This window comes from Rhinatrema bivittatum, chromosome 2 (assembly GCF_901001135.1).
Source record: "Rhinatrema bivittatum chromosome 2, aRhiBiv1.1, whole genome shotgun sequence".
In the NCBI taxonomy this organism is placed as follows: Eukaryota; Metazoa; Chordata; class Amphibia; order Gymnophiona; family Rhinatrematidae; genus Rhinatrema; species Rhinatrema bivittatum.
Window position 1 is genome coordinate 294,240,010 of NC_042616.1, and position 25,850 is coordinate 294,265,859.

The 25,850-nt window shown below is 43.7% G+C and overlaps 1 protein-coding gene across 20 annotated transcripts in view; it reads left to right on the top strand.

The window, feature by feature from the left end:
* CLASP2 (cytoplasmic linker associated protein 2) overlaps nt 1-25,850 on the top strand; it is a 963,528-nt gene that overhangs the window by 730,636 nt on the left and 207,042 nt on the right. For 12 of the 20 annotated variants that reach the window (XM_029589622.1, XM_029589623.1, XM_029589629.1 and 9 more), the window contains 2 exons: nt 12,331-12,409; nt 12,510-12,560. In XM_029589622.1, the coding sequence (XP_029445482.1) occupies nt 12,331-12,409; nt 12,510-12,560 (130 nt within the window). The remainder of the gene's footprint in view (nt 1-12,330; nt 12,410-12,509; nt 12,561-25,850) is intronic. The other 8 variants (XM_029589627.1, XM_029589628.1, XM_029589641.1 and 5 more) reach the window with 1 other exon arrangement.

Here is a 25,850-nt window from a genome sequence, read left to right on the forward strand (position 1 = left end):
CCTATCAGATCCAGCTACTTAGGCACTTTATATGCACCTCCAGCCAAGTCACTTCTTAAGCGAGCTTTCTCAACTGCTAGCCCTACTCTATGGAACGCCCTCCCACGGACCTTCGTCTAGAAACCTGTAGTCGAATGTTCAGAAAGAAGCTAAAAACTTGGCTTTTTACAAAAGCCTTCACTTAAAGGTCTCTCCCTAGGGTTGATTCACTCATTTCATACCCCATCACGTTAGAACTACGACGCCGTAGCCCTTAATTCTCCTGTTTGGCTCCACTTACTTTAATCTTCACCCATGTTTATTAAGTCGGTTGTAATTCCAACTTTGTTGATTGTTGTTTGTTTATTTATTTATTATTTGTAATAATGTTAATTTTAATCCTAAATCGTCTTCAGCTCTATCTATGTTCTCAGCGTTAGCTGTAAGTTCTCATGATGTTAGACCTGTTCTTGTACCCTCTTGTTTGATATAATGTTCGATTGTTCGATGTAATTTCTAACTTTGGTTTTATGTAAACCGACGTGATATGTACCAGTACATGAACATCGGTATATAAAAGCTTTTAAATAAGTAAATAAATTCCCTCATAGGGGTCTCCCATCGGGATAGTGTTTTTCCATCGTTTGGTGAGTTAAGTTCACTATTTCCGGTCGATTCCCGTTCCTACCTTTTTCGGTGTCCACAGGCCATCGACTGTTTTTGGTCCTCAACCTCTGCCATTATGGCACTAGGTTTCCGAAAATGTCTGGATTGCCCCTGAACCATGTCGATTACTGACCTACATGATGTCTGTGTGCTGTGCCTCGGCTCATCACATCACATGTCCAACTGCCCAAGTTGTGCCCAGATGACTCCGAAGAGTAGGCGGGCTCGCCTCGACAAAATGGAGACTCTGTTCAAAATCAAGTTGATTCCATCGACGTCTACCCAATCGTCACCGGCAGGACCATCAAAAGTTAGTCATAAAACCTCGCCAGGAGCACCAGGGCAGCAATGACCGTCAGTCACCGACTCAGTCTATGGCATCCACATCATCTACCTCTGTGCTGGGGAAAGACCGAACCGAGCACCGAGGGAAGCACCAACACTGGCACCGATGCAACTCGACTCCCAGTGCCGGCACCAATCCCGCATCAGCTTCAATGGCTATCGAGCCACTTCTGAAGAAGACACGGGTAGAGGAGCCTCTAACACCCTCTCCACCCGAAAAACCAAGGCGATCCCCACCGATATCGGTGCCGGGTACTGAGCACCCACAGGTCCCTATGGAGGTGCCAGTAGTGCCTAGCCTGCCGCCCCCTGTAGCTGCGATATCTACAACAGGTTTCAGAGAGGAACTGGACGGTTTCATCCGCCAGGCAGTGCTCGGTGCTCTGAGACCTACAGCCTTAGATGCCGGCGCCTATACTGACACCGAAGTCATTGATATTTGCACCATTGCTAACCAGACTGGATACACTCATCAGTGCCCTTCCAACACAACCCGGGCCACCGATGCCAAAGCAGCCGGCAAAGCTTCTGAAATCCCCGATTCCCATTCCGGGGTCTTCAGATGACGAAGGTATGGATTCCAGTCCTCTGTCACCGATGCCAGAACAGATGCCTGGTCTATCAGGGCTCTCTAGACCGAGAGGCCCTCGTTTTCCATCAATGCCTCCGGTGCCGCCGAAACCCGCATCGGTGCCACCGTGTCATCCATCAAGGCCATCGAAGGATCCATCGGTGCCAACTTGTCCTACCATACCAATCTTCTTCCCTCCTTCAGGATTTCGACAAGAGAACTTTTCTGACACATGAGAAGATGTTGACACCGCCACTTCCATGGAGAATATCTTATCAGAACCATCTCCAGAAGAAAGGAGAAAATTTCCCCCAGAGGATCTCTCCTTTGCCAATTTTATAAGGGAGATGTCAGAGACAATTCCCTTTGAACTTATTACAGAAGGGGACACCCGCCACAAAACATTAGAGGTTCTCCAATTTGTGGATGCATCAAAAGAAATGATGGCTATACCAGTACACGAAGTGCTAGTAGATCTGCAACATCGTCTCTGGAACATCCTTGTGCTGTTCAACCTGTGAATAAGAGGACAGATGCGACTTATCATGTCCAACATATTCCTGGTTTCCAAAAACCACAACTGCCCCATCAGTCGGTGGTAGTTGAGTCTGCACAAAAGAAGGCCAGAAGCCTGCAACCACAATCTTCAGCACCTCCTGGCAAGGATCAAAAATTCCTTGATATCTTAGGTCGCAAGATGTTTCAAGGTTCTATGCTAGTGTCACACATAGCTGCATACCAACTTTACATGACACAGTATCAAAGAAATATCTGGAAGCAGGTTCAGGGAATAGCTGACTCTCTTCCCCAACAGCAACAACACCATACTATATAAAGGCCTTGAGGCTGGCAAACATGAGGTTCGTGCTGCGTACAACTCCTTTGAAACAGTTTCTCGCATGTCAGAGACAGGAATCAGCGCCAGGAGGTGGCCCTAGCTAAAATCCTCTGACTTGAGACCTGAAGTCCAAGACAAACTTGCCAATTTGCCATGTACTGGTGAAAACCTATTCGGTGACAAGATACAAGATGCAGTGACTCAATTAAAAGACTATAATGAGACCCTGCGACAGTTATCCACAGTGACTACCAAGGCCCCTTCTTCTGCATGAAGATCCACTAGAAGGGACCCTAGGAAACAATTTTATTGCCCACGCAGATACTATCTGCCTGCATCTCGCATGAAGCCAACTAGACCGTCTCAGAAAACACATTCTCGACAGCCCAAGACATCCAGGCCTCAGCCACCACCGCAACCAAGCCAGGCCTCCAGATTTTGAGGCTTATCCAGAGAACAGCAGTAGGAGGTCAAATTCGCCACTTCATGACCAACTGGCTCAACATAACCACAGACCAATGGGTTATATCCATCATAATCCAGGGATACCATCTAAACTTCCTCGTGGTACCCCCGGATGTATCACCAAATCCGTTGTGGATGCATGAAGATCACAAAGGTCTTCTAGAGTCAGAACTGTGCACCCTTCTGGGCGCCAGGGCTGTGGAACCTGTTCCCTGAGCACAGCAAGGCAGTGGTTTCTATTCCCGCTATTTTCTCATTTCAGAGGCGACTTCCGACCCATCTTAAACCTCTGCAATCTCATCAAATTTCTATGAAAATAAAAATTCAGGATGCTGTCCTTGGGCACCATGCTTCCCCTTCTGCAAAAAGGAGATTGGCTCTGTTCTCTGGATCTTCAAGACACTTACGCTCACATTCCAATATTCCCACCTCACCGCAAGTACCTGCATTTCCTTGTGGGACATCGACACTTTCAGTACCGAGTCCTGCCTTTTGGACTTGCCTCGGCACGCCGTGTATTTACAAAGTGCCTAGCAGTGGCTGTGGCCCATCCTCGCAAGAAAAGCATACACGTCTTTCCTTCCCTGGATGACTTGCTCATCAAGAGCCAATCCAAGCAAGGAGCTCTCAACGTTCTCAAGCTCACTATCAATCTGCTCCACTCTCTGGGATTTCTCATCAACTACCAAATATCCCAACTGATACCATCTCACCTCTTGACTTTCATCGGAGCAGATTTGGACACCACAGTGGCAAAGTTCTTCCTGCCCAATGACTGTGCAGACACACTCTCCAGACTAGCTGTTTCTCTGTGCACAAAGAAAACAGCCTCAGCTCATCAATTCTTAAAATTGCTGGGACACATGGCTTCCACAGTCCACGTCACTCCTATGGCCAGACTGGCCATGAGAATAACTCAATGGACTTTGAAATCTTAATGGCTCCAAGCTAGTCAACCTCTTTCATCCCAGATTCAAGTAACCCACCAGTTATGTTTCTCGCTTCTCTGGTGGACGAACAAAGTCAACTTGCTAACAGGTCTACCTTTTCAGCAACCAGTTCCACAGATAACTTTGACCATAGATGCATCCACCTTGGGTTGGGGAGCTCATGTGAACATTCTTCAAACTCAAGATACTTGGACGCAGCTCGAAGCAACGTTTCAGATCAACTTCCTAGAGCTTTGAGCTATATGTTATGCTCTATATGCGTTCAAGGACTGCCTTTCATACAAGACTGTTCTCATACAAACAGACAACACAGTTGCAATGTGGTACTTGAACAAGCAGGGCGGCACAGGCTCTTATCTCCTCTGCCAAGAAGCCGCGCAGATCTGGAACTGGGCCCTTGCACACTCCATGTATCTACGGGCCACTTATCTGGCAGGCATGCAGAACATAGTAGCAGATCGCCTCAGCTGACAGTTCCATCCCCACGAGTGGTCTGTGGATCCTGTGGTAACGACCAGAATCTTCAAACGCTGGGGTCAGCCAACAATATACCTCTTTGCATCCGAACTGAATCACAAAGTGGACAGCTTCTGCTCCCTGCACAGGCAACAAAACAAGTTAGTCATGGATGCCTTTGCTCACCCCTGGAACACAGGCCCCCGATACCGCTGATAGCCAAAACTCTAGTGAAGCTACAACAGGACAAAGGGTCAATGATACTTATAGCCCCGTATTGGCCTCGATAAGTATGGTTTCCCATGCTTCTCGACCTCTCGATCAGACAACCCATTCGCCTGGGCACAGCGCCCACTCTCATAACTCAGAACCAAGGCATGTTACGCCATCCGAACCTTCAGACCCTATCCCTCACAGCATGGATGTTGAAAGCTTGATCATCCAACCGCTCAACCTTTCAATTGATGTCTCATAAGAATATAAGAACATAACATGCCATACTGGGTGAGATCAAGGGTCCATCAAGCCCAGCATCCTGTTTCCAACAGTAGCCAATCCAGGCCATAAGAACCTGCCAAGTACCCAAATACTAAGTCCATTTCATGTTACTGTTGCTAGTAATAGCAGTGGCTATTTTCTAAGTCAACTTAATTAATAACTGGTAATGGACTTCTCCTCCAAGAACTTATCCAATCCTTTTTTAAACACAGCTACACCAACTGCACTAACCACAACCCTGGCAACAAATTTGATTATCTCACTCGTCGTATTTCTTTCCAGATCATTTATAAATATATTGAAAAGTACAGGTCCCAATACAGATCCCTGAGGCACTCCACTGCCCATTCCCTTCCACTGAGAAAATTGTCCATTTAATCCTACTCTGTTTTCTGTCTTTTAACCAGTATGTAATCCACGAAAGGACATCACCACCTATCCCATTACTTTTTACTTTTCCTAGAAGCCTCTCATGAGTAACTTTGTCAAACGCCTTCTGAAAATCCAAAAATACTACATCTACCATTCACCTTTATCTACATGTTTTTTAACTCCTTCAAAAAAATGAAACAGATTTGTGAGGCAAGACTTGCTTTGGATCTTTCTATATGTTCTGTGATTTTGATGCTTAGAACACTTTCCATATTTTTCCTGGTACTGAAGTCAGACTAACCCGTCTGTAGTTTCCTGGATCGCCCCTGGAGCTCTTTTTAAATATTGGGGTTACATTAGCTATCCTCCAGTCTTCAGGTACAATGGATGATTTTAATGATAGGTTACAAACCTATCATTTTACTAATAGGTCTGAAATTTCATTTTTGAGTTCCCTCAGAACTCTGGGGTGTATACCATCCGGTCCAGGTGATTTACTACTCTTCAGTTTGTCAATCAGGTCTACCACATCTTCTAGGTTCACCGTGATTTGGTTCAGTCCATCTGAATCATTACCCATGAAAACCTCACGAAAGCCTTCCACACGAAAATCCTATCGTTCTAAGTGGAAAAGATTCACCACATGGTGCAAGCAAAAAGGTATTGATCCCTTTTCCTGCCCCACGTCATCTCTATTAGACTATCTCTGGCACCTTTCAGACTATGGCCTTCAGACTTCCTCTGTGAAGGTACACCTGAGTGCTATCTCAGCGTACCACCAAGGAGTTTGGGGTGCCCCGGTAACAGCTCAACCCCTTCTGAGTAGATTTATGAGGGGCCTACTACAACTCAAGCCCCCTCTACGGCCACCAGTCACTGAATGGGACCTAAATGTAGTACTTACAAGGCTCATGCGCTCCCCGTTTGAGCCTTTGCACTCTTGCGATGTTAAATTTCGTACATGGAAAGTTCGCTTCCTAGTAGCCATTTCATCTGCTCAAAGGGTTAGTGAGTTACAAGCACTTGTTACATACTCACCCTATACCAGGTTCCTACATGACCGAGTGGTCCTACGTACTCACCCTAAATTCCTTCCCAAGGTGGTTATTGCCTTCCACTTGAATCAGTCTATAGTCTTGCCCACCTTTTTCCCAAGGCCTCACTCTCACCAGGGCGAGAGAGTTTTACACACCTTCGATTGTAAACGTGCACTTGCGTTTTACCTAGACCGCACTGCAGTCCATAGGAAATCCACCCAACTCTTTGTTTCTTTTGACAAAAACAGACTAGGATTTGCAGTGGGCAAACAAACTCTCTCCAACTGGCTAGCAAAATGTATTGAATTCTGCTATGAAAAAGTAGGCCTTCCTCTCCAGGGACGAATGAAGGCGCACTCAGTAAGAGCCATGGCAACCTCAGTAGCACACCATCGTTCAGTACCGATTGCTGACATCTGCAAAGCTGCAACATGGAGCTCTCTTCACACATTTGCAGCACATTTCTGTCTGGACAAGGAAGGACATCAAGTCTCTGCTTTTGGCCAATCCATCTTGAAGAACTTATTTCCAGTATAATCCCAACTCCTTCCACAACCAATCTGCTGTGATTTTCAGGCTGCCTCATTTTTCCCAGCAGAATGCCAGTTGTTGTGCCTGTTGCACAAGTTGTACGCTGTTGGTCCAAATTAAATATTAGTCAGCCTGTAGCTTGCTAATTACCCATATGTGAGAACTACCATCCTGCTTGTCCTGGGAGAAAGCAGAGTTGCTTACCTGTAACAAGTGTTCTCCCAGAACAGCAGGATGTAGTCCTCCCGAAACCCACCCGCCACCCCACAGAGTTGGGTCCGAAACATTTTATTATTTTATTTTTCGCTCGCATCTTTTGCTACAAAAGAGACTGAAGGGAGATCCCTGTGGCTGCAGGGATCATGTGATAGGGCTCCATCCAGTGATGTCACCCATATGTGAGGACTACATCCTGCTGTCCTGGGAGAACACCTGATATGGGTAAGCAACTCTGCTTTCTCAGATTAGTTTTAAATGTGCTACTTGCTAACTTCATGGAGTGCCCCCTTGTCCTTCTATTATCCGAAAGTGTAAATAACCAGTTTATATCTACCTGTTCTAGACCTCTCATAATTTTAAAGACCTCGATCATATCCCCACTCAGCCATCTCTTCTCCAAGCTGAATAGCCCCAACCTCTTTAGCCTTCTCTGTACCTTCTCCAGTGCAACTATATCTTTTTTGAGATGCGGTGACCAGAACTGTACACGGTATTCGAGGTGCATTCTCACCATGGAGCGATATAGAGGCATTATGACATTTTCCGTTGTATTCACCTTTCCCTTCCTAATAATTCCTAACATTCTGTTTGTTTATTTGACAGCACAATGAGCTGACAGTTTCAATGTATTATTCACTTTGATGCCTAGATCTTTTTCCTGAGTGGTAGCTCCTAATATGGAACCTAAGATTGTGTAACTTTTGCATGGGTTATTTTTCCCTATATGCAACACCTTACACTTGTCCACATTAAATTTCATCTGCCATTTGGATGCCCAATCTTCCAGTCTTGCAAGGTCCTCCTGCTATTTATCACAATCTGCTTGTGATTTAACTACTCTGAATAATTTTGTATTATCTGCAAATTTGATAACCTCACTCGTCGTATTCCTTTCCTGATCATTTATAAATATATTGAAAACCACCAGTCCAAGTACAGATCTCTAAGGCACTTCACTGTTTACGCTTTTCCACTGAGAAAATTGACCATTTAATCCTACTCTGTTTTCTGTCTTTTAACCAGTATATAATCCACGAAAGGACATCGCCTCCTTTCCCATGACATCCTAGTTTCCTTAGAAGCCTCTCATGAGGGACTTTGTCAAATGCCTTCTGAAAATCCAAATACACTACATCTACCAGTTCACTTTTATCCACATGTTTATTAACCCCTTCAAAAAAATGAAGCAGATTTGTGAGGCAAAACTTCCCTTGGGTAAATCCATGTTGACTGTGTTCCATTAAACAATGTCTTTCTATATGCTCTACGATTTTGATTTTTAGAATAGTTTCCACTATTTTTCCCGGCACTGAAGTCAGGCTCACTGGTCTATAGTTACCCGGATTGCCCCTGAGCCCTTTTTTAAATATTGGGGTTACACTGGCCACCCTCCAGTCTTCAGGTACAATGGATGATTAGAATGATAAGTTACATTTTAACCAATAGATCAGAAATTTCATTTTTTAGTTCCTTCAGTACCCTAGGATGCATATCATCCGGTCCAGGTGATTTGCTACTATTTAGCTTGTCAATCTGGCCTACAACTTCCAGGTTCACAGTGATTTGGTTCAGTTCGTCTGACTCATCACCCTTGAAAATCATCTCCGGAACTGGTATCTCCCCAACATCCTCATTAGTAAACACGGAAGCAAAGAATTAATTTAGTCTTTCTGCAGTGGCCTTATGTTCCTAAGAGCCCCTTTCACCCTTCATTTATCTAACTGTCCAGCCGACTCCCTAACAGGTTTCTTGCTTCAGATATATTTTAAAAGTTTGTATTATGAGTTTTTGCCTCTACTGCCAACTTCATTTCAAATTCTCTCTTCGCCTGTCTTATCAATGTTTTACACTTAACTTGATAATGCTTATGCTTTGTCCTATTTTCTTCAGATGGATCCTTCTTCCAATTTTTGAAGAATTGTTTTTGGCTAAAATAGCCTCTTTCATCTCACCTTTTAACCATGCCGGTAATTGTTTTGCCTTCCTTCCACCTTTTTTTAATGCGTGGAATACATCTGGACTGTGCGTCTAGGATTGTATTTTTAAACAATGTCCATGCCTGTTGAACACTTTTAACCTTTGCAGCTGCACCTCTGTTTTTTTTTCTATTTTCCTCATTTTATTAGTTTCCCTTTTGAAAATTGTGTTAGAGCTGTAGATTTACTTATTGTCCCCCTTCCAGTTATTAGTTTAAATTTGATCATGTTATGATCACTATTGCCAAGTGGCCTCACCACTATTCTCTCTCTCACCAAATCTTGTGTTCCACTAAGAATTAAATCTAAAATAGCTCCCTCTCTCTTTGGTTCCTGAACTAATTGCTCCATGAAGCAATCATTTATTACATCCAGGAACTTTGTCTTTATCAAGTCCTTATGTTACATTTACCCAGTCAATATTGGGGTAATTGAAATCTCCCATTATTATTGCACTGCCAAATTGGTTTGCTTCCCTGATTTCTCTTAGCATTTCATGATCTGTCTGACCGTTTTGTCCAGGTAGACGGTAGTATACTCCTATTACTATACTCTTACCCAACACACATGAGATTTCAACCCATATATTTTATGGTTTACCTCAAAACATGGCTGTTTTTAAAAGCTTTCCCACCTGACCCTTAACCTGCCCGAATGCAACACACCTCACCCCCTACACAAGCATCTCGCCCCACCCTCATCCCTCCCTGACACTACCTTCCTCCCACCTATCCCTCTCTTCCCCCCTCCTCCCTCCTCTCAACCCTCCATTCTATCCTTAATCATAAATTATCTTTACCAACAAGTCATTTATGTACATATGTTATATACTATAATCTATTGTTCCATGTATTTCTGTTATTTCTGTTAATTCTGTTATAATTGTTATATTTATTATCATGTTATAATGTAAAATAGGGCTGTTACCACCCTATTCTTTTAGTTATCTGGAAACCGATGTGATATCTCGATTGAATGTCGATATATAAAATAAATAAATAAACAAATATAAAAATAAATATAGATTCTACTGAGCATTTAGTCTCTTGTATGATCTTTATCCTGTTAGATAAAATCAGTCAAAATAAGGGAGAGCTTGTGTTCTTGGTAGATGTAGATGAACCTTCATTGCAAGTCTTCAAAAAACACCTCAAAACATGGCTGTTCCTAAAAGCTTTCCCACCTGACACGTAACCTGCCCAAATGCAACTGCAACACACCACGCCCCCTACACAAGCATCTCGCACCACCATCTTCCCTCCCTTGCACCACCTTCCTCCCACCTATCCCCCCCTTCCCCCTTTCAACCCTCCTTGCCAACCTTAACCTTAAAATATCCTCATCAACAAGTCATTTATGTACATATGTTATATACTATATCAAATGTTCCATGTAATCCTGTTATTTCTGTTACAATTCGTTATATTTTATTACAATGTTATAATTTATTATATTTATTACAATGTTATAATGTAAAATAGGGCTGTTACTACCCTATTCTTTTAGTTATCTGGAAACCGATGTGATATCTCGATCGAACGTCGGTATATAAAATAAATAAATAAATAAATAGATAGCTGTGCCATAATAGAAGACAGTGCATGACTGGTGGTTTCTCAACCCCTCCCCCTTCCCTCCTCCCATCCCCACCCCCACTGCACACCTGCAAAGTTATACACACTGCAGTAATGCACACCTGCATGCACCCAGAAAAACTGTTAGGAATATTGGTAGGCAGAACTTTTTCAGTGGAAATAAGGGTCTCTGTTCCCCGTTTCTGGCCTTGTTTTGGCTAAATTATTTATTGTTAACAGTACAAAGGGATGGTCAAATTGCTATAAACTGAAATTAGTTTAAAAAAAAACCAATATCCACATTTGCATCAGTAACACAGTAAATGTTACGTAATTTACATGAAACATAATAAATACGGAGTACCAATTATGAATTGTGTTATACTGCATGTACGAGGCTTGGAGTACCCTAGTGGTTAGAGCATTGGGCTGAGAACCAGGAGAACTCAGCTTTAAATCCTGTTTCTCCTACTGACACTCTTTGTTAGCTTTGCAAATCACTTCTGCCTCCATTGCCTCAGGTACCAACTTAAGCCCGGGTTTTTAAAGCTCTGCGCGCATAAAAATCAGGGGTTGCGCACATGGCCGGGCCTTGCACGTGCTGCGCACATTTTAGAACGGGCCCAGCCATGCGCATAACCCTCGATATGCCTATTAAAAGGGGCGGGAGCAGGGCAGGCAGAGACAGCAGCATTAGACGCTGTCCCGGGGAAAAGCGTGCCGGCAGCTGGCTGGCACGCAGAGTTAACTTCTGCTCCAGAGGAGCAGTAAGTATTAAAATTTAAAAAATTGGGGATAGGTAGGGTTAGTTTTGGGGTAGGGGTGGAGAGAGATAAAGGTAGGAAGGGTTGGGTTAGGCCCAATTGCGTCGCCACCTGCCCGCTCTTGTGCGGGAAACGTATTTTATAACATGTGCACGCCAATGTGCGCATGTTATAAAATCGGCGCGTCCATGTGCACGCACCATTTAAAATCGACCCCTTAGATTGTAAGCTCTTTGGAGAAAGAAACTACCCCTTTCATCTGACTTGTAGCTTGCTTTGAGCACAGATTTGGAAAGGCAAGTAATGTTGCAACTGAATTTTTTTTTTTTTTTTAATCTCCTTTACTATTCATTTGACTTATTTATTTATTTATTTATTTATTTCCGATTTTTATATACCGGCATTCGAGACAGCAGTCACATCAAACCGGGTTGATGTGATGCCTGTCATGAAACTCGGTATAACAAAAACAATAAATAAATAAATAAAATAAATAAATCATGCTGGTTCACATAGAACATGGGTGCATAGTAAACATAGTAAACATAACTATAACGATGGTGCTGAAAAGGCAGTTACATATAACAGGGTGATAAGAACTTGGCTGAGAAGAAAGAGAAAGGACAGGTTATTAATTCACACAGGTAAATGATAGAGGATATGGTTAAACAAGGTGTAGTTGGAGATTAGTTGACCATGTTGACTTCCTGAGTTGAGATTAGTTGACCATGTTGACTTCCTGAGAAGTCAACATGTTGACTTCTCAGGAAGTTGAGATTAGTTGACCATGTTGACTTCCTGAGAAGAGGCATTTTCTGGGACATTGATGTAGATTACATGGGATCTTCTTGTTTGGCAGGCTATTCAGTTATATATATTTGATCTGACTACAGTCTATTCTCCCTGAACCTAGAGGATTTTAGGCCAATATGTTTTATCAGTTCTAATATTAAATTTCTGTAGTTTTTCAGTGACTTGTACATATGTCAATTGTGCATGGAGTCTTTTCGTTTGTGAAGACACCTGTATTGAAATGTGAATAAAGGTTTACTGGGTTTTGTTTATTTGCTTGATTTCTTTCTTTTATAGAGAGTCTTTTCCAAATGATCTTCAGTTCAATATTCTTATGAGATTTACTGTTGATCAGACCCAGACACCCAATCTGAAGGTAAGAGATCTATGGTTAAGAGAATTGTCCTTCGTGTAAATGCTTCGATTTTAATTGATTAAGATTTTCAAATAGTGGATTTTTTTTTATAAACTTTCAGACAGTCAAGCCAGCCCTGCAGGACCAGCTTCGCTGTTTTTGGAGCTCAAAGGTTTTTCGCCTGCTTCATTGCTTTTTACTCTTTTATAAACTCTACAGTATCTCCAATAATCCTTTTTTATTCACTTGTGTGAATATATGGTTGGCTACTAACCCTTTGCAAGAGGCTTTAAGCATGCAGGTGCTAGGTTTCTGATTTGTATACACTCATTTTCCGTCACTGGCTAAAAACAGACCCAGACGAACAAAACTCCCGCAAGGCAATGAGCAACAAAACTGGGCTTCTAACACCCAGCTGATCATGCAAACTCACCCTCTGCTGTCTTTACTCGTTTAGTGAATGTTTGTTTCTGCTCAACTTTATATTCTGGGTACAGTATGTGTGCCCACTCTTTGTTGGGGAAAAGGTGAATGCATCTGGATATTTGTTCTTTAAATTTTAGGACTAGGTTTACTAACATTTTACAACTGTGTGCTTTAACCAAATACATAGAGACAGAGAAACCTGGAAGAATCTAGGTCACAAAATTGAGTTTTAATGGACAGTTGGTCCTTGTGATCTTTATGCTGTCATGTTCTTAGTTTTTTACAATCCTACTGAACAGCATATCTGAAATGGTAAATAATTGGATATAACCTGTAGGCCAAGGATTCTCAAACCTGTATTTGTTGTCCCATAGTCGATCAGTTTTTTGGGAAATTCCCATTAATACACATGATATAAACTTACTTATACTGGTGCTTAGGTAAATGCAAATTTATGTCATGCATATTAATTGTGGATTTTCTGAAAACCCGGCAGACTATGGGCTTACAAAGACAGATTTGGGAAACCCTGCAAATAGGCAGTTGAAGTAGACAAAATGCCTTTCTCTAACAGATGGCCTTTTAACTACAGGTTTCACTGTGCCTTTATGTTTGTAATAGTATTATTGCAGTGTAAAAATGTGCTTTGTATTGTATTATAATACATTGTGTACTCACATACCATCATACAACCTTACTAGAGACTGAAATGCTATAGAGATCTAATCCAAGTCTCTGTTCCAACTGCAAAAGTTAATTATATGCTGCCATAAAATAATTCCTCTTCTCAAAGAATTGGGCCCATGGTCACAAATCACAAGCTTATAGTTCCATTGAGAAAAGCATTAATTAGTAGCTCTTTAAAAAAACTTTTGCATGAAGATAATTCAAGCAGCCATGTCTTTTGCTTTTTGTTGTTTAAAGTAATATTGCAGGGGAACCCATCCCATATCTCAGGCCACATCACAACACGCTGCAGTACAGAGTATCTGAATTCAGATCCGCGAGTTGGGCCAGGAGGGGTTTTGCTCAAGTACGGGGAGGGAGGGAAGACTGCTGCTACTATACCATCAGTTCATACCGGAAGGCACCTATCCAACCCAGTGGTCACCAGGTGTTACTAGAGCTGTTCAGACATGAATGTCTAGCGAGAGAGCAAGGGCTGAAGAGATTGCTAAGGATATAAAAAATGAAATTTTTTTTAAGTTGATAATGGAATATTTATTCTGTTAATATTGCAAAAATTGGACAAATCTCTGACAAATGGTTGTCCTTAAATGCATTTTACTGAAAGACTGCTACTCACAATCTGTTATTTTCCAGAGATTTGGGTTCAGTCTTAACTGTTTAAGCATTACTGTTGAGCCATTTAAACGAAAACAAGAATTACTACTCTGGAATTGTGAAACTAACTCTTCATTTAATCAACAAGATATACTGCATCAGAGTGGGCAACCTTTCACATACCAAGAGCCCCAAAATCAGAATGAACAGTGCCTTAGAGCCACACAGGTTTAAAAAAATATTTTAAAATATTATAGGTTAATGATAACAATATTACCTTAAACTTCTAATTATACTCTGCTTCTCTCCATTGTTGGCTGCCAACAGTCAGCTACGCTCTGTCTCTTCAAATGCAGCTAAAACTCTGGAAATCAGTGTGGGGCATGCAGTCACAGGTCCTGTAGTGGCCCTACCCCTCACATTGGTTCCCTATGGGAAAGAGGGCAGAATCACATCAGGGCTTGTCAGCCATGCCAGCTGCAGAGGCCTGTGCTTGTAGCTACGCGCAAAAATCTCTATTGCTACCAATGGTGGGCTGGGCCCGAGACTATTCTACCTTTTTCAGGGCAGACTCAGGACTCCTTGTGACGTGGGGACCCACAGCAATTGCCTTGATTGCACTCATTCTCACCAATATCAGCCTTGCCTCTCTCCCCTACACTCCACCCAGTGTTTCTCTCCCTCCCCATGATCTTCACCCAGTTTTTCCTCCTTTCTCACCTCCTCCTGTCTGCCCTCTTTTCCCCATCATCTCTCTTCGTTCCCTTCCTCCCTCCATCATTTCTCTCTTTTCCTCATTCCCCCCAAGTTATGTTCCCAGTAAGAGGAGGCGTAGTTAACTCCCAGGTTAGACAGAGCGCTCACATATAGTGTGCATGAGCACCGATGGAACGCCAGTTACAGCAAGCCTCCTTCAGTCCCTCCTTCACTTTTTTGTGGCAGTGGTAGCAGTGGAAGCAGCAGCAGCAGCGGTGAAAAAAAAAACAGTGGACAGCAAAGGGACCTTGCAGATCCAGCATCTGATAATCCTTCCCCCTTCACAGCAGCCAGCTCACAGGTGAAAGGTAAAGGTCCTACAACGTTTGCCTCTCATTGACTGCTGAGCATAGGAAAATCACCACATGCAGGATCTGCGGACTCATTAGGCAGATTGCATGCTGAGAGTATCAGTACAGGTTAAAGGTAGGGAGAGGAAGGGAGGACTTAATACTCTCTCGGCCTCCTGCAGCTAAGCAGTTCCAGTTAATAGAGGTACAGTCTATACTTCAGGAAGCCACATGTGGCTCACAAGACACCAATTTGCCAAGCCTGTGCCTCTTAGTTGCCTGCAAAGAACGTAATGTACATTTTTTATACATTTCCTTCATACTTAGACTAATCCTGCATGTGATTCTACCACTATCTGTATAGTATTGCTTCTTTTATCAATACACGTCATAAGCTTTTGTTACAGAAATAGGGTATAGAATGAATGCATTAAGAATGGAAAGGAAATGGCCTCATAGATGATCATTTTGGGAGGATATAAGATTTTTACATCACATATACAAATGTGTATATATGTATACAGAGATTGCCAATCTCATATATAGCACAGAACTGAATACAAATGCAACATGAAAACATATAAGAGGGAATATTCAAAAGAATTATGCAGGGGGTTGTGCGAGTATTTATTGTATTTATTAATAAAAATAGAAATATCATATATGCACATCTGTGTTATTTTATAAACCTTGAGTAAACACATACTTGTAGTATTATGCATAAATGTGAACCGCAACTGCACACTGAGCCAAGGATTTCAACATATTGTCCACAACGATACCTAGATATTTTTCTTGGGTGGTGACTCCTAATACGAAACATAACATCATGTAACTGCAGTTTGAATTATTTTTCCCTATGTGCATTACTTTGCACTTGTTAACATTTATTTCATCTGCCATTTGAATGCTTATTCTTCATTTCTCACAATCTACATGTGATTTAACAATTTAGAATAATTTTGTGTCTGCAAATGTGTTCTCACTCATTTCCTTTTTCATATGTTAAAAAAGCTTCAGCCCCAGTACAGATCCCTGGGGCATTCCATTATTTAGCTTCCTCGATTGAGAAAAATGAACATTCAGTCCCACTCTGTTTCCTATCTTTTAACTAGTTTGCATTCCACAATAGGACATTGCCTCCTATTCCATGAATTTATAATTTCCTGAAGATTCTCTCATGAGAGACTTCATCAAAAGCCTTTTGAAAATCCAGATACTTTGTATCCACCGGCTCACTATTATCCACATGACAGTACTCAGTATGGGCCTTTGTTGGCTTATGCAGATGGTATTTTGGCTACTAGTAAGGAATATGAGGGCTGGTCTTGGCTGTTATTGGCTGTTATGATAAGCATTTTCGTGACCGTATGGAGGAGGACAAGTTCATGTCTTTGGGTATACGTGATATCGGCTTATGGCTGACACAGATGAATAGTAAAGTCCCTGCTACTTCATCAGGTAGCAGGAGGGGTAGCTGGTGGATCTGGTGGGCGTCCCTTTCAAGGTGGTCCCATGTCGATTTGCGCAGGTCAAACGAGAATTTGTCCACTTGACATTTGCTGGCGCTTCAACTGATCCACTTGTAACCTCCTGGATTGTAAATTCCGGCATAGCTGCTCTAGTTCTGGGGCCGGCCACCCACTCTCTAAATGTGTCAAGCGATCGGGTGATGGAGCCGTTGGGGTAGCTACAGTGAAGGGTGCTCTCAAGTGAGTCTTTAGAGTAGGCTCCTACTCCAGTGCTGGTGGCTGCACTGTTGCCATGGTTAAAGGTTTATCCGAAGGTGGATGTTCTCACTTCTTTTTCTCCATAGGTTTAAGTTTGGTTTTCAGATTCCTTTTATAGGACTGGTTGATGTGGGGATTGGAAGGAATTGTCCTTCTGTACGGAAAATGGCAAATGTGGTTCTGGATAAGTGGCAGGATGAAATTGGATTGGGCATTAGTGTACAGCTTTGTTACTGTTTTGTTTCACAGAAACTTCTAAGGCTGAAGAGGTTAGGGCTTTTCACCTTGGAGAAGAGACGGCTGAGGGGGGATATAATAGAGGTCTTTAAGATCATGAGAGGTCATGAACGAATAGATGTGACTCGGTTATTTACACTTTCGAATAATAGAAGGACTAAGGGGCATTCCATGAAGTTAGCAAGTAGCACATTTAAGACTAATCGGAGAAAATTCTTTTTCACTCAACGCACAATAAAGCTCTGGAATTTGTTGCCAGAGGAGGTGGTTAGTGCAGTTAGTGTAGCTGGGTTCAAAAAAGGTTTGGATAAGTTCTTGGAAGAGAAGTCCATTAACTGCTATTAATCAAGTTTACTTAGGGAATAGCCACTGCTATTAATTGTATCAGTAGCATGGGATCTTCTAGGTGTTTGGGTAATTGCCAGGTTCTTGTGGCCTGGTTTGGCCTCTGTTGGAAACAGGATGCTGGGCTTGATGGACCCTTAGTCTGACCCAGCATGGCAATTTCTCATGTTCTTATGTAGAATATGCAGCCCCTGAATTGTGGGCATGAATCTGCACATCCACCTATTGATTTTTCTCCTAACTCTCTCCACTGCGTGATTTGACCATTCCCCTCTCCAAACATGTCTAGGGGGTGATGCAGGACCATACATTGACTGGCTGCAAAAAGCATCCGGAAACCTCAATAAGATCTCTTTGAATTTTTTTAATCAGCTCCACACTGCTGCTTGTTGCCAAATCATTGCCTCCTAGATAGATAATCATTGCATGGGGGGGGGGGGCGCGCCAAAGTCTTGCTCAGATGCAGAAGCATCAGCTGATCCCACCTCATCCCCAGTATGCCCTTCCAAATCAGCATCAGGCAGTGCATTGCCATACCTAGGTGCTCGCCTAATGGACAGCCACTGGTTCTCTTATGTGCCCATTGCACATATGAGTGCCTTATTATCCAGACAAAGCGCATTCAAGCAGTTTGACCTGGAACAGAGAAATCATATTAATTATGATTATTGAAGCAAGAAATATTCTTTTGTTCTCACATAGAACTTGAACTTCTTTGATCGCCATCTGCCTACAGATATTGTTGCTTCCTGGTGCAATGAATATGTACCGTAATCATCCACGGAAGCCCCATTCGCCTGCAGGGCCAGCCTGAGTACCTTCCTGAACTAAAATCAGGTCAATGGACTGCCATCTGCATGTATCAATAGCTGCCCGCCAAGGGGCGGGCGCAGATCCACGTAAAGCCCTGTGCAATGAATCGGACAAGTACTTTCCCCAGCCCATCTCTGCAAACTATCTTAGAACCCTTAGCACTCTGATCCATTTTGGATCTCCGGATGATAAGAACTAACTTGTTGTGCCCTAAGGTTACATCATTCAGCTGTAAACAAGCTACACCTGGTCTAGCAGCTGACTGAGCCACCAGCTCACTCACCCGGAGCACCACATAAAATGCAATAGAAAATGAGCAGCGATAAAGGCAGGCCTCAAAACTGTCGAAACAAACACCAATGCCTCAAAAAGGTCAAGGAGCTGTGTGTGATGAGTTGTCTCATGTTTAGGGATCTGCCCTTCTTCCTGGCCCAGCCCATCATGACCCTTTTTACTAGAAATAGGGTAGAGAGGCTGGGGAAACCCAGAGCCCTCAAAAAGAATGATAAGCAAGTCAAGCATGTAGCCAGCGATGATCTGGCTACGCCCTGGTCTTTATAATGCAAGATATATCGCATCAAAGCATGTAACAGTATGGGCCATACTCATATGGGACTGCCCTCATCTGCAAGAAAAACCTGAAAATTAAACTTCGCTAGCCAATAGCTCTTACTTGTGTTCTCTGCCAAGGAACCCATGATCTGCTCCCAAAAAGAGGGCCAAGCTGCCATATCTCCTCTGATATGAGGGTGGGGAAACTATCTACCTCTAGAACGAAGCACCTCAAAGATACCCACTTAGAGCGGGAAAGAGAATCAGCGGTGATATTCCAGAACCCAGGATATGCGATGCGAGGCATATAATATTAAACTGCAGGCAGGTGAGCACCAAGGGGTAGATTTTAAAAAGTGTGCGTACTCCCTGGCGCTCACACATGGACATGCTGATTTTATAATCCGCATGTGCAGGTGACGCACACAGGGGGGACGGGGCCTATTTTATAAGATTATATGTGGCGATGCAATTTGGGCTTCCCAGAGTTCTCTCCTCCCTAACCATACTCCCTCCCTCTTCTCTTCCCCTCTCCTCTCCTCTCCTCCCCACCCCTAAACCCTTTCTCCTATCTTTCATTATTTTTGTTTTGTTGCGTACAGCTCCGTTGGAGCTGAGCAACTTGCACATGCCAGATGACTGCCAGTACGCACTTCCCCAGCTGAGCGGCAAATGGCCTGTGTATGGCTGCCTCCAGCCCCACCCTTCCTCACCCCCCCCCGGATTGCCCCTTTCTCTGGGCTCGGCACTTTGCTGCATAATGGGGGTTATGCGCGTGACCGGGGCCCCTTTGAAAATGTGCGCAAACGCACAAGGCCCATCCACACACGTAACCCCTATTTTTTAAGCGCGTGGCCAATTAAAACTTCACCCGTAGATATCTGAGTGCATTTGCTCCTATAGTTCTTGCAGATAAACCAATAATTACTTGTACTATGGACATATTATCTGATCTAAAAATGATGCTGGCCCTAGATAACTGTCTCTCCCACAGCTTCAGAGCCACCACAATAGGAAAGAGCTCCAAGAATGTTAGAGCTAGTGATCCCGTACTTGTGCCACCCAGCCAGCCGTGGTTTGGCACACCAGGCTCCCCTGAAGTATATGCCAAATCCCATAACCCCGGATGCATCGGTGAAGAGTTCCAACTCATTGCTACCCCTAGGCGAGTCCTGCTAAAAAGTCATCCATTGAAATTTCTGAGGAAAAGGTCCCATATCCACATGTCCTGCCTGACCACCCTCTAATCCTGATGTGGTAATGTTTTCTTTCCACTCCTGCTGTTGCCATGGGCTTTACCTGCGCATAAAACTCTCCCCATCAGAGCTTACCTGGGAGGGGAAGATAAGTAGCCAATGACGGACTGAATCTGTCGCAATGTTGCCTTCCTAGCACGACACATGTCTTGAATAGCTTCGCATAGTTTTTGGACCTTGTCCCTTGGTAGCCTAGAGATCTGTGCCTGCGCATCCAGCTCTATACCTAGGAAAATTATTGACCTAGGTGGCCCTTTGTTTTTTTTTCTTTTGCCAGCAGGATGCCAAATTCCACTGCAACACCTTGGAATGTGGCCAATAGGTGCCTGCAGTGCTGCGCATGCTTACCCATGAAAAGGAAATCATCAAGTGTACAACACATGTGGATCCCGACCGCTGCTCAACCACCCAATGCAAAAAGGAGCTGAACAGCTCAAAGTACGCACATGAGATCAAGCAGCCCATTGGGATACACCTGTCAAAGTAAAACTGACCTTGGAATTGAAAACTTAAGAGGTGAAAGCAGCTAGGGTGGACCGGCAGCAGACAAAATGTGGATTCTATGTTGGCCTTCGCCAATTCAACACAGTCCCCCGCCTCTCTGATAATAGCTGTGGCCGAATCAAGGGAAACATAAGAGACTGCGCACAATTGAAAGTCAATCAGATCATTCAGAGTTTTCTGACGAGTAGGACAAATTGTGAATGAGCCTGAACTCTGCATAGTCATCTCGTTAAGCTAAATGTCCAACACCCGAGATCTCCAAGATATAGCGCTCTGCCATGCTCCTCCTAAACTTGACATTGTAATTCAGCCAAGCCCAATCCCAATCCCACCCCCACCCCCGCTTATGGGCTTTCATAATGGTATCTAAATAATGTATTAAATAAGGCACCTGCTCTGGTTTGCGCTGCCACCCAGTTATGGATATTATTTAAGATTTTTGGTCTCTTTTCTTTTACCTCACCTCTAGCCTCCTTATTTTTAGCTTCGCCCTCACCACTGAGCTTGTCTCTGATCAACAGGGAAAATATATCTATAAATTCCCGCCTCCATATTTTCTTCTTGATTTTCTTAGGCACACTACAAGCTAATGAGTTAACCCCACATACTTCTTCCTTGCGGAGCTGTGTCGAGTTTGACTGCCTAAGGGGAGGCCCCCAAGGGGGAACTGAAGACCCGGCATCTGCACCCCAAACAGTCGCAGCTGAACCAGTTTTTACAGCCACCCGCTTTTTCTTAAATGATTTTAAAGCGTTCTGCATGACATGGCTAATGCCAGTTCATCATTGCTGCTGTCAGGGGGAGATAGAGTCGCTGTGCGCCATAAATTGTCTTAACTTGGTCCACTATCCGCAGACTAGCGCTGCCCTTGGGGCTGGAATGTGGCCATCTTGAAGGGGAACACCGGCCCTACTTGACTGTTGGCTGTTGCCAAACCCAGCAGAGCCTGACATGTGCTGCCGAAGCCAGTCCGCACCGTGCGTCTCAGCTCAAACATTAGCTCTTAAATATCCTGTTGACTCGTAATGAATCGGTTTCATCCCTTTGTGGCATCGGAACACATAGAGATTGACAGTTCTGTGGTCTCTTGCCCTCCTGAGGTGCTGTGTTGGGGGATGGGTTGGCCATCTGCGCTCTCCGCACCTGTTGACCCTTTGCCCAGAGTTGTTCCCCGTGACTTACTACCTTACGCGTGAGATTTTGAGCCTTCGGGGCTACGGACTCGCTATGCTTCTGTATTCTTCACCTTGTAATGGGAGTGAAGGAAAGAGGAACAAATGAAATTGAATTATTCGGTTGTGACTTTTTAAAAAATTATTATTTTATATAAATTACGGCCATCTTTAAAGGGGAGGAAAGAATAACTGCTCCTCCCCACGCTGACATACAAAATATGCCCCTTTACAATAAAAATGTGCTACTGCTAACTCCTACCCGCCCCCGTGCTGCTTTCAGCCTGCCTCCCTCACGCGAGCCAGCTGGCAATTGAGCATTAGCTCCTGATATGAAGCCTGGCTGCCTTGAACCTAAAAAGCAGCCTCTCTTACTATGATGGATGCCTCCGAGTGAGATCGCCCTCAAACAGGATGGCTGCAGCCATGAACAATTGGCCACACAAAAATGGCTGAAGTCATGCTGAGCTCAAACTTCCTTTACCAAGATGGCCACTGCTGAATGGGAATAGCCCACAATCAAAATGGCTGCTGACCAGCCAAGCACTAATACAAAGCTGGCCACGACCAAGCTAAACCTGCAAAGGGGGAGGACAGACTACCTCAAAAGAAAACCCCCTAAAACACACACCCGCACCCCTTAAAACACCCACCTGGAGCTGATGACTTTCATCGCTACCTAGACACAAATAATTCCATGCCGCTGCCACTTTAAGGTATTGCTCACTTAGCCATTATCTTCCAAATGCCTCCCCCTCTGGCCCAGCAGACCATCTCAGCCACCACCATGCCGCAGCTCTCCGCCAGTTCGCTGTTCCCTTAAACCCACTTCCTAGGTCACAGCGTTCACAGTGCTGTCATTAGATGACCCCTTTTCTGCATTTCTTTTTTTGTTTGTTTTTTGATTAATATGAAAATTGCCTTACCTCGGCAGGGTCCTGCATGTGCCTACCGAATATGTCGCATTGTGAGCGCTGCTGCTGCTGCTTCCCCTTCTTGGTTCAGTCTCAAGCTCTCCTTTGCCGATTTTGAAATTAGCATCAGTGCACCCTGATGATGTTAGTGAAACTCACCTTTAGCACTGCTGCACAGCAAACCCCAGCTGGATGTCTAAACGTCACTGAAACACACAACTAACAATACACTGCCTACACGCTGTGCCGAGGGGAAAAGGGGAGCTCCAGTCTACTGGCTTCTCATTTGAACTCCCACCTCCACCAATCCTGAGCTGTCCATCTCTCCCCTCCTTCCCAATACCCCACTCCTCATCCTGCCCCCTCCTTTACCTTTAACCCTTACTTACCTACCTACCTACCTGCACTATTTACAGCAATTTCCTCCAGCCCCTTCTGCCCCTATTGTGCCCTGCTCCCCAAGGGTTCCATCACAGGCATTTCATTGTCTTATCTGTTTATTCTGGTCAGGTGGGCAGTAGTATACCTCCACCACTTTACTCTTCACATCATTCATGGAATTTTTATCCATAAAGATTCCATGGTGCATTTTGTCTCCTGCAGGATCTTTATCCTGTTTGTCTCTATGCCATCCTCTCAGCAATGTGATCCACCCTATCATTGCGTTATAATTTGTACCTTAGTATCGAACTGACCCCTTGTTTATCCTCTTTCTACCAGGTCTCTTGAGTTGCCAATTATATCTGCCTCTTCATTTAGTGCTATACATTCTAACTCTGATATCTTATTTTAGATTTCTGGCATTTACATACAGACATTTCAAGGTATGCTTTTTGTTTGTATTTACATTCCTCTACTTATCCAGAATATTAACTTGTAAGCAGTGTCACTGGCCAAACGTATGAATTTTGTATTCATATAATAAATAATACTACAGAACTCCTGAGGAGTTACACCTAGTCAAGAATATTTCTCTGTGTAGTACTCCACTTATAATGAACCTTAATATTGGCAATAGGAACTTACCTTATACGTTCCATATTTTGGGCCCCATCATTATATCTAAGTTTTTAGGCCATGACCGGTGGGAACAATTATACTACAGAGCTGAGGCTCAGTTATCATATACCAAAAGATAAGTTGCACTTAATACTTTGCAGTGGCTATCCAAGAGTAGTGCACTCATTTTCTGTACAGTTGTATAACTTATACTTGTATACACAATTACCTGTTTCAGAACACCATTCAAAAATGGCCATGATAAAAATTCTGGCCTACTTTCCAAGTATGAGGAAACAACAAAGAAGTGGATGCCACAAGAAAAGTCTTTTTCAATTCTTTAATAGTAGAGACGTATAATATTTGTTAAAAATTGCCCGACTCTGGCCAGGTTTCGCCACAAATAGTGGCTGCCTCAGGGGCTACAAACAAACATATAAATAGATTTCATAAATACATAAGAAATCATAAAATCATTAAAATACAAACAAATACCAATCACAGAAGTATAAATATCAATAAAAATTAATGTAAATATAAATAAAATATATAAAAACCACAGAAAAATACATAAATATAACAATTATAAAAACATTGAAAAAATAAATCAATTAAAAGTGAAAGAGGAGATGGAATGAAGGGCATATGAACAACATCAATATGAAAGGAGGTACCTACACATATGAGGAAATAAAATGATACCTTAAATTTTACTGAAGGTGTGTTACTTTTAGACTCTAACTATACAAGTATTCTAATCTAATTTCTATTTATTATTTTGTGTTGCCTTTTGCAAATGAGTTGTTTTGATTTTTTATAGATATACAAGCCGTTAAGCCCGTTAAAACGGGCTACATTAACATTTTTTTTTTGGATCATTTCCTTCCCCCTCATTCTCCCTCCCACCTCCCCCACTCTCTCCCCTCTCCCCTCAGTCACTCCTCTCTCTCCCCCCCTCCCTCCTCCCCTCAGTCACTCCCCCCTCCTCCCTCCCTCAGTCACTCCTATCTCCTCCCCTCCCCAGTCACTCCCCTCAGTCACTCCTCCCTCTCCCCCCAGTCACTCCTCCCTCCCCCCTCTGTCAGTCACTCCTCTCTCCCCCTCCCCCCAGTCACTCCTCTCTCCCCCCTCCCCTGAGTCACTCCTCTCCCCCCTCCCCCAGTCACTCCTCCCTCCCCCCTCCCCCCCCTGAGTCACTCCTCCCTCCCCCTCCCCCTCAGTCACTCCTCTCTCCCCCCTCCCCTCAGTCACTCCTCTCTCCCCCCTCCCTCCTCCCCTCAGTCTATCTCCCCCGAAGACCCGGAGCGGCGGCCCGAAGACCCGGAGCGGCGGCGGCCCGAAGACCCGGAGCGGCAGGAGCGGCGGCCCGAAGACCCGGAGCGGCGGCGGCATGCGCGCGAGGGAGGGACAGACTTCGGGCCGGTGCCGCCGCCGCTCCTGCACGGGTCTTCGGGCCGCCGCTGTCGCTCCCGCCGCTCCGGGTCTTCGGGCCGTCGCTCCGGGTCTTCGGGCCGGTGCCGCCGCCGCTCCGGGTCTTCGGGCCGCCGTTCCGGGTCTTCGGGCCGGTGCCGCCGCCGCCGCCGCTCCAGGTCTTCGGGCCGCCGCTCCTACAGCGCCATTTTTATTTTTAAGAGGCACACTGTGACCGACGTGCTCGCATGCACGGTAGAACTGCTCTCTACTGCACATTTGCGGCACGTCGGTCAACCTTCGTTTATAGATATATGTGCACTGCGGATGTTAATTTGGATTTCCATTTTATCAATGTTTTCACATTTAAGATATCATTTTATTTCCTCATATGTGTAGGTACCTCCTTTCATATTGATGTTGTTCATATGCCCTTCATTCCATCTCCTCTGTCACTTTAAATTGATTTATTTTTTCAATGTTTGTATAATTGTTATATTTATGTATTTTCTGTGAGGTGTTTTATATATTTTATTTATATTTACATTAATTTTTATTGATATTTATACTTCTGTGATTGGTATTTATTGTTTGTATTTTAATGATTTTATGATTTCTTATGTATTTATGAAATCTATTTATATGTTTGTTTGTAGCCCTGAGGCAGCCACTATTTGTGGCGAAACTCGGCCAAGAGTCGGGCAATTTTTAACAAATATTATACGTCTCCACTATTAAAGAATTGAAAAAGACTTTTCTTGTGGCGTCCACTTC